Source organism: Salvelinus namaycush, chromosome 9 (assembly GCF_016432855.1).
Source record: "Salvelinus namaycush isolate Seneca chromosome 9, SaNama_1.0, whole genome shotgun sequence".
Classification (NCBI taxonomy): Eukaryota; Metazoa; Chordata; class Actinopteri; order Salmoniformes; family Salmonidae; genus Salvelinus; species Salvelinus namaycush.
Genome location: NC_052315.1, coordinates 26,115,032 through 26,127,733, shown reverse-complemented (window position 1 = coordinate 26,127,733; position 12,702 = coordinate 26,115,032). Strand labels below are relative to the sequence as shown.

At 41.5% G+C, this 12,702-nt stretch overlaps 1 protein-coding gene across 1 annotated transcript in view; it reads right to left on the bottom strand.

Moving 5' to 3' along the window:
• The window catches only part of LOC120053894 (plasmolipin), a 43,993-nt gene that overhangs the window by 6,782 nt on the left and 24,509 nt on the right, over window positions 1-12,702 (bottom strand). The window contains exons 2-3 of the mRNA XM_039001187.1: window positions 6,058-6,206; window positions 1,517-1,687 (exon numbers count right to left, since the gene is read on the bottom strand). Coding sequence (XP_038857115.1) covers window positions 1,517-1,687; window positions 6,058-6,201 — 315 coding nt within the window. The 5' untranslated portion in view covers window positions 6,202-6,206. The remainder of the gene's footprint in view (window positions 1-1,516; window positions 1,688-6,057; window positions 6,207-12,702) is intronic.

Genomic DNA, 12,702 nt, shown 5'->3' with positions numbered 1-12,702 from the left:
TGACTCGGTGAAACATAAGATATGACATATTTTAATGTCCCATTAGTAGGATATACGCGCTCGTAGTTCGTCTATTTTATTATTGATTGATTGTACGTTGGCTAATAGAACCGATGGTAAAGGTAAATTACCTTCTCGGCGACAAGGCAACCGGACTGTCGTCCCCGATATCTCCATCTTTTCCTCCTGCGAATGACGGGGATGAGGGCCCTGTCAGGCGTCCGAAGTAAATCCTTCCAGTCCGACTCATTGAAGAAGAAGAATTCCTCCAGTACGGGGTGAGTAATTACTGCCCTGATATCAAGAAGCTCTTTTTGGTCATAAGACACGGTGGCAGAAACATTATATACAAAATAAGATATAAATAACACAAAAAAACATACACAATAGCACAATTGCTATTGCTATCACATGGGTCCTGAGATCCTCAAAAGGTTCTCCAGCTGCAACATCGAGAGCTTCCTGACTGGTTGCATCACTGCCTGGTACGGAAACTGCTCGGCCTCTGACCGCAAGGCACTACAGAGGGTAGTGCGTACGGCCCAGTACATCACTGGAGCTAAGCTGCTTGCCATCCAGGACCTCTACACCAGGCGGTGTCAGAGGAAGGCCCTAAAATTGTCAAAGACCCCAGCCACCCCAGTCATAGACTGTTCTCTCTGCTACCGCATGGCAAGCGGTACCGGAGTGCCAAGTCTAGATAAAGGCTTCTCAACAGTTTTTACCCCCAAGCCATAAGACTCCTGAACAGGTAATCAAATGGCTACCCGGACAATTTGCATTCAGCGCACGTGACAAATAAACTTTGATTTGATTTGGAATTGGTTACGGGATCGTAAAACGGCAGCCATCTACTTCGGCGCCATTATATACACAGATTTGTCACTGGTGCTACGGTCACTGGTGTTACCGTCACTGGTGCTACGGTCACTGGTGTTGCCGTCACTGGTGCTACGGTCACTGGTGTTGCCGTCACTGGTGCTACGGTCACTGGTGTTACGGTCACTGGTGCTACGGTCACTGGTGTTGCCATCACTGGTGCTACGGTCACTGGTGTTACGGTCACTGGTGCTACGGTCACTGGTGCTACGGTCACTGGTGCTACGGTCACTGGTGTTACGGTCACTGGTGTTACGGTCACTGGTGTTGACGTCACTGGTGCTACGGTCACTGGTGTTACCGTCACTGGTGTTATTATAGAAAAAAGTGTTTTGTTTAATGTCAATTATTACTAATCAAAAACATTTCTTAATATTATTATTAACGCTTTCTGTCTTTGATTATATATGCAAATTAAATAGTCAAATTACATTCTGGAAAGCCGGAATCGTCATTAAAATATAGGTAACGCTAGTGACAAAAAAGCAACACAATTATTTTTATTTTATGTAGTAAAAATACCAAAATACATAAAGCTGTTAAATAAGAAATAATTGTTATAGAACGACCCACACATGACATAAGCCTGAGGTCAGGTCAGCAATCACACCAGAGGTTAGTGGATTAGGACACTCACCAACATTGGCCAGGGCACAGAGCTGAGTTTGTGATAGGCGCCAAAGAAGAGCATGAAGAAGAGGATAATGGTGAGCAGCCACAGTGTAACGGCTACAAACATCACCCAGCCATAGGCAGGAATAAGGGAGGAGGCACTGGCAATTAGAGCCCATTGCAGCAGGCCAAGACCCTGAGGAGAGTAAGACAGAACAAGGTACATGTTCAGAAACATTTAGGTGACATTTGAACAGGTGAACCTTCTATTGAGTCTCTAATCCAAGTCTTCACGCCAGATCAAGTCAGTGTCCTCTTGAAGAGCAGTGTAGAAGACCTGGGAGTAATCTACACTACCCACTGAGCATTAATCAGCAGCACAGACAGGAATATAATAGTTCTGTCAAATAACCTTGACAGTATTACTTAGTACCCCAGACAAGATCAGGAGGGCAAACAGAACTCTTTCTCAATAAAAAAGCATAATCCAAATATGTATTTAGGGATCAAGTTTTGATCTGCAGGTTAACCCACACACCTGGTAAACGTGTCAAAGATTGATAATGGTAAGCATAACATCCTCCTTCTTATACCCTCTCATATTGTATCTCTAACTCTAACCACTCAATATGACAACATTCAAATGAATTGAGTTTTAATAGTTGTTCTGTTTTTTAAAAATTTGCATAACTCTACTTACATGAAGTTTTGTCACATCGAATGTATTAATAATGAAAAATCAGGTGCCATATGTTGTTACAAAACATTGATATATCTCATAAATTGTCAATGACTTTTTCTTCTCTCACTATTGAGTTTCAGAGGAGTGTGAGCGTGTTAATATACAGTACAGTATAAGCACACACAGCAAATATTAAAGGTGTTACACAAGCTTTAACCTTTTATTGCAGTGGGCTAAATCAGTAAGGGCCAAACAGAGTGATTATTGGTGGTCTTAAACAAATCTACTTCAAAACAGAAGTATACACCTCACACACATGGTTATGAGCTTAAATAAAAGAAGACACCTGTACCATGTCAGATATAGAGTTGAAATCTATTCAATTTTGAGTTTGCATACCAATATTACACTTTCTACACATCACAGAAGATTGAAATATAACAAAACTGTTTGACATTGAAACACCAGGTTTTCGTCAGTTACAAAAAATCTTAATTATGAAATTATGAGAAATATTAATAACATTCCACCCATGAGGCCAAAGAGGTCGCATTTGGTCATTGACAGCTGGAAAGGACTACAGTGTACTGTCATGTAGGCCTACATTTGTCTACAGTATACTGTCATGTAGGCCTACGTTTGTCTACAGTATACTGTCATGTAGGCCTACGTTTGTCTACAGTGTACTGTCATGTAGGCCTACGTTTGTCTACAGTGTACTGTCATGTAGGCCTATGTTTGTCTACAGTGTACTGTCATGTAGGCCTACGTTTGTCTACAGTGTACTGTCATGTAGGCCTACGTTTGTCTACAGTGTACTGTCATGTAGGCCTACGTTTGTCTACAGTGTACTGTCATGTAGGCCTACGTTTGTCTACAGTGTACTGTCATGTAGGCCTACGTTTGTCTACAGTGTACTGTCATGTAGGCCTACGTTTGTCTACAGTATACTGTCATGTAGGCCTACGTTTGTCTACAGTGTACTGTCATGTAGGCCTACGTTTGTCTACAGTGTACTGTCATGTAGGCCTACGTTTGTCTACAGTATACTGTCATGTAGGCCTATGTTTGTCTACAGTATACTGTCATGTAGGCCTACGTTTGTCTACAGTGTACTGTCATGTAGGCCTACGTTTGTCTACAGTATACTGTCATGTAGGACCTACATTTGTCTACAGTGTACTGTCATGTAGGACCTACATTTGTCTACAGTGTACTGTCATGTAGGCCTACGTTTGTCTACAGTGTACTGTCATGTAGGACCTACATTTGTCTACAGTGTACTGTCATGTAGGCCTACGTTTGTCTACAGTGTACTGTCATGTAGGACCTACATTTGTCTACAGTGTACTGTCATGTAGGCCTACGTTTGTCTACAGTGTACTGTCATGTAGGCCTACGTTTGTCTACAGTGTACTGTCATGTAGGCCTACGTTTGTCTACAGTGTACTGTCATGTAGGCCTATGTTTGTCTACAGTATACTGTCATGTAGGCCTACGTTTGTCTACAGTGTACTGTCATGTAGGCCTACGTTTGTCTACAGTGTACTGTCATGTAGGCCTACGTTTGTCTACAGTGTACTGTCATGTAGGCCTACGTTTGTCTACAGTGTACTGTCATGTAGGCCTACGTTTGTCTACAGTGTACTGTCATGTAGGCCTACGTTTGTCTACAGTATACTGTCATGTAGGCCTACGTTTGTCTACAGTGTACTGTCATGTAGGCCTACGTTTGTCTACAGTGTACTGTCATGTAGGCCTACGTTTGTCTACAGTATACTGTCATGTAGGCCTATGTTTGTCTACAGTATACTGTCATGTAGGCCTACGTTTGTCTACAGTGTACTGTCATGTAGGCCTACGTTTGTCTACAGTATACTGTCATGTAGGACCTACATTTGTCTACAGTGTACTGTCATGTAGGACCTACATTTGTCTACAGTGTACTGTCATGTAGGCCTACGTTTGTCTACAGTGTACTGTCATGTAGGACCTACATTTGTCTACAGTGTACTGTCATGTAGGCCTACGTTTGTCTACAGTGTACTGTCATGTAGGACCTACATTTGTCTACAGTGTACTGTCATGTAGGCCTACGTTTGTCTACAGTGTACTGTCATGTAGGCCTACGTTTGTCTACAGTGTACTGTCATGTAGGCCTACGTTTGTCTACAGTGTACTGTCATGTAGGCCTATGTTTGTCTACAGTATACTGTCATGTAGGCCTACGTTTGTCTACAGTGTACTGTCATGTAGGCCTACGTTTGTCTACAGTGTACTGTCATGTAGGCCTACGTTTGTCTACAGTGTACTGTCATGTAGGCCTACGTTTGTCTACAGTGTACTGTCATGTAGGCCTACGTTTGTCTACAGTGTACTGTCATGTAGGCCTACGTTTGTCTACAGTGTACTGTCATGTAGGCCTACGTTTGTCTACAGTGTACTGTCATGTAGGCCTACGTTTGTCTACAGTGTACTGTCATGTAGGCCTACGTTTGTCTACAGTGTACTGTCATGTAGGCCTACGTTTGTCTACAGTGTACTGTCATGTAGGCCTACGTTTGTCTACAGTGTACTGTCATGTAGGCCTATGTTTGTCTACAGTATACTGTCATGTAGGCCTACGTTTGTCTACAGTGTACTGTCATGTAGGCCTACGTTTGTCTACAGTGTACTGTCATGTAGGCCTACGTTTGTCTACAGTGTACACATGAGGACATAATATTGCCAAAGTATAGGCCCACAGTCAGGAGAATGTCTACTTTTATACAGTATAGCATGATCACTTCCTAAACAAATGCTTTTCAAACTAACCCCTTTTCAGGTAGTCCCTCGATTAATTTATCTTTGTTCAGTACAGACTGGTACTGTGAAAGGCTTTATTAGGAGTCAATCTGAGGCCTAAGGCAGGTTTGTTTAAGTTGTGTCAATTTAAGGTGTGTGTGTTTGAGTGTGCCTGCCTGGTTTTGTATAGGGTGTGTGGGCGTATATCCGTGAACTGTTAACAATCAACTGCAGTAAACCTATAATGAATATAGAAGATCCAAGATATGGGCTCACAAAATCATCAGGGTTCAAAATATCTGGCATGATTGCACAATTGACATGATTGCACAATACCATCACAGGGTCCAGCAATTCATATTAATGTTATTGGTAATGCTCAATTATAGGAATGTGATGTCTTGTGTTATGAGATGTCTATAATCATGGGTAATGGCTGTTGATACACACATTTAACAAGTATGTACCACTGTACTCAAGTGGAACAGTGTGAGTTCTGATATTTCTTTCTCATGTAATTATTGAAATGGCTATGAAGGGTGTGATATGAAGCCTAGTGCAGTGACCCACCTAGCCGGGTCAGTCACATGTACTACAGGTTCAAAGGGAGTGGCATCATATTGAAATATCTGCTTTATATATGACTCTCTGAATGTACTGTTAATTATCAATACATTATGTAAATATGTCAACATAAAACATATTCAAGACACAGGACGTTTTGCATAAAAATAAAACTATAAAATAAAACAAGCTGTCACCTGATTAATGTCCCTGTGTGTGTCCATTACTACAACTTTTAGCAACCACTAGGTATAACTCAAGCCCGTACAAAACAATAAGATAGAGGAAAACAGGGATTCTGAAAAGATACATATATATAGATTGGCCTAGAAGATGAGGAGTAGGACAGAGAAAGAAGGAAAAATGAACTGGGTACAGGAGACAAAAACATTTATTTCTAGGTTTACTGCACTGTTGGAGCTAGAAACACAAGCTGCACCTGCGATAACAACTGCAAATCTGTGTACGTGACCGATAAACTTGATTTGATGATGGATAAAGTAAATACAAAGGTGAAACTGGTATTTGTCACTCACTATCTCAGCCAACATCAGGATTCCAGGAATGCTCTTGATCAAGCCCAGGTCCATGGAAATACTGGCAAGCTGAAAGCTGGACCCTCCCTGTTGGGACTGGGGGGAGCTGGTCTCGGTGGCCACATTATCTGGAAAGTCTGACATCACTCCTTCAAATCCACACAATAATGGACAACAATAACAAACTAACTTTCCTTTTGTCTCTAGTCAGAGAATAGAACCCTTCCAGAGCAAATATACAGATCTGGGGAATGCAGCCGTTGTTACCACCTGGGTTGCTTTTCTAGACTGGCAGGTGTCTTATGTTCTCTCTCTCTCTCTCTCTCTCTCTCTCTCTCTCTCTCTCTCTCTCTCTCTCTCGCTCTCTCTCTCTCTCTCTCTCTCTCTCTCTCGACACATTAACACATTAATGACACATTAACAACAGCCACCAGTTTGAGTACAGGTAGGTAGGTATATACAGTTGAAGTCGGAAGTTTACGTACACCTTTGCCAAATACATTTCAACTCAGTTTTTCACAATTCCTGACATTTAATCCTAGTAAAAATTCCCTGTTTTAGGTCAGTTAGGATCACCAATTTATTTTAAGAATGTGAAATGTCAGAATAATAGTAGAGAGAATGATTTATTTCAGCTTTTATTTCTTTCATCACATTCCCAGTGGGTCAGAAGTTTACATACACTCAATTAGTATTTGTTAGCATTGCCTTTAAATTGTTTAACTTGGGTCAAATGTTGTTTCGGGTAGCCTTCCACAAGCTTCCCATTCCTCCTGACAGCTGGTGTAACTGAGTCAGGTTTGTAGGCCTCCTTGCTCACACACGCTTTTTCAGTTCTGCCCACAAATGTTCTGTAGGATTGAGGTCAGGGCTTTGTGATGGCCACTCCAATACCTTGACTTTGTTGTCCTTAAGCCATTTTGCCACAACTTTAGAAGTATGCTTGGGGTCATTGTCCATTTGGAAGACCCATTTGCGACCAAGCTTTAACTTCCTGACTGATGTCTTGAGATGTTGCTTCAATATATCCACATCATTTTCCTGCCTCATGATGCCATCTATTTTGTGAAGTGCACCAGTCCCTCCTGCAGCAAAGCACCCCCACAACATGATGCTGCCACCCCCGTGCTTCACGGTTGGGATGTTGTTCTTCGGTTTGCAAGCCTCCCCCTTTTTCCTCCAAACATAATGATGGTCATTATGGCCAAACAGTTCTATTTTTGTTTCATCAGACCAGAGGACATTTCTCCAGTACGATCTTTGTCCCCACGTGCAGTTGCAAAACCGTAGTCTGCCTTTTTTATGGCGGATTTGGAGCAGTGGCTTCTTCGTTGCTGAGCGGCCTTTCAGGTTATGTCGATATAGGACTTGTTTTACTGTGGATATAGATACTTTGTACCTGTTTCCTCCAGCATCTTCACAATGTCCTTTGCTGTTGTTCTGGGATTGATTTGCACTTTTCGCATCAAAGTACGTTCATCTCTAGGAGACAGAAAGTGTCTCCTTCCTGAGCGGTATGATGGCTGCGTGGTCCCATGGTGTTTATACTTGCGTACTATTGTTTGTACAGATGAGCGTGGTACCTTCAGGCGTTTGGAAATTGCTCCCAAGGATGAACCAGACTTGTGGAGGTCTGCAATTTTTTTCTGAGGTCTTGGCTGATTTCTTTTGATTTTCCCATGATGTCAAGCAAAGAGGCACTGAGTTTGAAGGTAGTCCTTGAAATACATCCACAGGTACACCTCCAATTGACTCAAAATATGTCAATTAGCCTATCAGAAGCTTCTAAAGCCATGACATAATTTTCTGGAATTTTCCAAGCTGTTTAAAGGCATAGTCAACTTAGTATGTAAACTTCTGACCCACTGGAATTGTGATACAGTGAATTATAAGTGAAATAATCTGTCTGTAAACAATTGTTGCAAAAATATCTGTGTCATGCACAAAGTAGATGTCCTAAACGACTTGCCAAAACTATAGTTTGTTAACAAGAAATTGTGTATGTAAAGTGTATGTAAACTTCCAACATCAACTGTAGCTATCTTCTGTAGGCCTTTGTCCTGCCAATCAAATCAATTTATATAGCCCTTCTTACATCAGCTGATATCTCAAAGTGCTGTACAGAAACCCAACCTAAAACCCCAAACAGCAAGCAATGCAGGTGTAGAAGCACGGTGGCTAGGAAAAACTCCCTAGAAAGGCCAAAACCTAGGAAGAAACCTAGAGAGGAACCAGGCTATGAGGGGTGGCCAGTCCTCTTCTGGCTGTGCCGGGTGGAGATTATAACAGAACATGGCCAAGATGTTCAAATGTTCATAAATGACCAGCATGGTCAAATAATAATAATCACAATAGTTGTCGAGGGGGCAACACGTCAGCATCTCAGGAGTAAATGTCAGTTGGCTTTTCATAGCCGATCATTAAGAGTATCTCTACCGCTCCTGCTGTCTCTAGAGAGTTGAAAACAGCAGGTCTGGGACAGGTAGCACGTTCGGTGAACAAGTCAGGGTTCCATAGCCGCAGGCAGAACAGTTGAAACTGGAGCAGCAGCACGGCCAGGTGGACTGGGAACAGCAAGGAGTCATCATGCCAATCGGGGTTGCCTAGGGTGGAATGCCAATCGGGGTTGCCTAGGGGGGGAATGAGCAGTGTTGGGGAAGCTACTCTGAAAATATATAGTTTACCAAGCTACCAATTACCTCACACAGGAAGAACTAAAGCCTCCCTCAAGAAAAATATAGTTTACTTAACTGTTCGATCATTAAAGTGGCCAGTGATTCTAAGTCTATGTATATAGGGCAGCAGCCTCTAATGTGCTAGTGATGGCTATTTAACAGTATTCAGCAGTCTCAGCAGGCCTTGAGATAGACTGTATATTTTATTGTATATATTTTATTTTTGCAAAAAAAGTAGTGTGTAGTTCCAGTAGTTAGCTACACCGCTACATGGCGCAAAATGAATTAACTACTGAAAACACTACATAGATTTGAATTTACAGTCAGGTCCAAAATTATTGACATCCTTGATAAAGATGAGCAAAAAATACTGTATAAAATAAGTAACACATACTGAGCTATATTGTATGCTACATAAAAACAATTTTAATCCTATTTTATACTAATACAATTACTCAGACAAAGAGATTTTGTTTAAAAAGTAATCATATTTTTTCTCAAAAAGATAGGGTTCAAAAGTATTGGCACCCGTGTTTTCAATACCTCAACTTCGCGAGGAAAACGTCACTGAGCCTTTTCCTAAAATGTTTTATGAGATTGAAAAACACATTAGGAGGGATCTTAGATCATTCCATACATAATCTTTCCAGATCATTGATATCCTTCGCCTATGCTTATGAACTGCACTCTTCAATTCAAATCACAGGTTTTCAATGGCGTTCAAGTCCAGAAACTGAGATGACCATTGCATTTCATAGCCAGGTTCTGTAGACAACGCACTAGCCAAGTGTCCCACTTTTCCTTTGAGAAAACGTCTTGATTTTAGCCATTACCGTGGAAAGATATGACCTATATGGCACTATGTCTTTTTCTTTCTATCATGCATTGGCAGGTCACATTTTACATTAATAAAGCTGTTCTAAAACAAGACTAATTGTGGACGGACCCTTAACCATTTGTTAAGGCTACACCTTGTTCAGTCAACAATATGTGCCGCGTTCAGCGGGATGCAGCGTTTTGGAACGTTCAGATAGCATATTTCTATGTAGAACATACTGAATAAGGAATAACGTGAGAAGGGTGCAATTGCGGCCTGTAATTCCGGGCGTTCCTGCATGTGGGCATTCCTGCATCTGCAGGAACCCCTCTTAATACTTCTATTGGTCAATTTATAAACTAAATCCAACAGAAAAAGGGGAGGGGCGATAATGGTAGCTAGTTAGCCTTACACCGGTAGACAGTGTCCTTTGTCCCCGGCTGTAAGGCACTGTTTTCCCGCAGTTCTGTTAACGACTGCGAGGGCAAGTGTTTGGCAGTCGGTAGAAAAGGAGACTGTGTGCTAGCTTAGCCAGCTAGTCCAGTACACAGCAGGCGGGAGAGGGTTGCGACGCATGGTGTCCCTAACAAGCAAGCTAGCTAGTTAACGTGTCGCCCCAGCCTCCCTCCCTCCCCCCTGCTGTGCTAGCTGGAGGCGGGGGCGACTGAGGGACAGTGTTTTCTCAGTTCATGCAAAAACCAATGGGATGCAGGAATGCCCACATGCAGGAACGCCCTGAATTGCACACTATTGAATGTCAGCTCTATTCATGGAATTTCTATCTGCAATGTTTGAGAACGTTTTTGGTGGCACATTTGGTGGCACAGAAAGAAAGGATAAGGGATAGCAAACAATATGTTGACTAAATCCCTCTTGCCACTACACTATATCTGACTGGATAAATAACTTTATTTTGTGTTAATGTGGACCCAGTGACTCAGACTTGAGTATTTGAACCAAGACTTGAGCACTTGGATATTGGACTAGCCATAGGGACTCGTGACTCAACCATTGGTGACTCGGACTTGGACTCGAGCACAGGGGACTTGGGACTTGATTCGGACTCGGCTACATCACTGGGTTAAACAGTCATTAGCTCACGTTATAAGTCATTAGCCCTATTCTATGCTGGCTGGCTGCAACCTTGACAAAGGGGTAGATGTAACATAGTAAATGTAAATTATAGTATGATATGTTACATTTCGTATGGTACTGCCACATTCAAAACAACTTGTCTGAATTATCTGACTTCAGTGCTTTCAAGACAACTGGGAACAAGCTCCTTATGGGAAAAATAATTTAGAACGTTCATCCAACTCGGATACTCGGGCATCTTTCTAGAGCTTTGACTTTGACCTAGTTTTTGACCTATTTTTTCCCCCAGTTGTCTTGAAAGCACCACAAGTATTAATTTGTGGATGTCCATCATCCATTTAAAATGATCTGTTACGAATTGCAATTTGTACAATATGTTACAAATTTGCTAAACGTATATTTTACGAATTCCAATTTGTTGTGGCTAACGTTAGCTAGGTGGATAACACTAATGTTAGCTAAGTGGCTAATGCTAACATTAGCTAGTTTTTTTTATTACCTTTATTTAACTCGGCAAATCAGTTACAATGACAGCCTACTCCGGCGAAACCCAGATGACACTGGGCAAATTGTGTGCCATCCTCTTTGACTCCCAATCACGGTGTGATACAGCCAGGATTCAAACCAGGTACTATAGCGATCACCTCTTGCACTGAGATGCAGTGCCTTAGATTGCTGCGCCACTCAGGAGCCAAGGGTTAGAGTCAGGAGTTAGGTTAAAGGATTAAGGTTTGGGGAAGGGTTAGCTAACATGCTAAGTAGTTGCAAAGTAGCAAACAAATAGTAAGTAGTTGCAAAGTTGCTAATTAGCTAAAATGCTTAAGTGGTCTGTGATGAGATTCAAACACGCAACCTTTGGGTTACTAGACGTTCGTGTTATAGGTCTACCCATCCACCCCGACCAACCACCATACCAAAACGTAACACATACTAATTTGAGTGTCCGGATTTACCTTTACTATGTTACGTCTAGTCTATGAGACCAGGCTGTACTTTTGGACATCATGTGGCTGCAGCATCTGTTGTCAACAGTCTTTAGAAAGAGTTTCAGGCTGGTTTTTGGAAAAATTAGGGAGAAGTTGTAGTTTTTCTAGTGGCTCCCATTTTGGCTGTAGTGTTTCCAAGCGCCTGGCCGAAAGAGGGCGTTCTTTTTTTAATCTCCGGTAAAGACAATAACGATTCTCTGTCTTAAATGTGATTGTGAATTTGCGTATTAGGGTACCTAAGGTTTGATTATAAACGTTGATTGACTTATTGGTAACGTTTGGGATTCATTTTGTATGCATTTTGTAGGAGGGAAACCGAGTGGATTATTGACTGAAGCGCGCCAGCTAAACTGAGTTTTTATGGATATAAAGAAGGACTTTATCGAACAAAAGGACCATTTGTAATGTAACTGGGACCTTTTGGAGTGCCAACAGAAGAAGATCTTCAAAGGTAAGGCATATATTATATCACTATTTCTGACTTTCGTGTCGCAACTCCCTGGTTGAAAATGATTTGTTTTGCATTTGTGTGCTGGGCGCTGTCCTCAGATAATCGCATGGTTTGCTTTCGCCGTAAAGCATTTTTGAAATCTGACACGGCAGCTGGATTAACAACAAGTTAAGCTTTATTTTGATGTTTGGCACTTGTGATTTCATGAAAGTTAAATATTTATAGTAATTTAATTTGAATTTCGCGCTCTGCAATTTCACCGGATGTTGGCCAGATGGGACGTTAGCGTCCCAATGATTCGCAATAAGTTTTAAAGCTGTATGCTGCTATGGTGCCAAACTGCTGCAGAACTTCACTTGGTAGTTTATGCTGGTGTTGTGTCTTTGACTATGCCAGATTAATTGCTATGACATGCTATTCTATAAAATAATTTCTCCATAATTAATATTACCTGATTGAACTAATCATGTAAATATGAATTAACTAGAGAGGGACACCACGAAAGAATATTTATAGAGCTGTTATCTTTCGAATAAACTCTTAAAGATTTAGTAATATTTTACTAAATAGCAGTCACATTAATCGTCATTTTATTCAGTCTCATCTGAAAGTTGTAAGTCC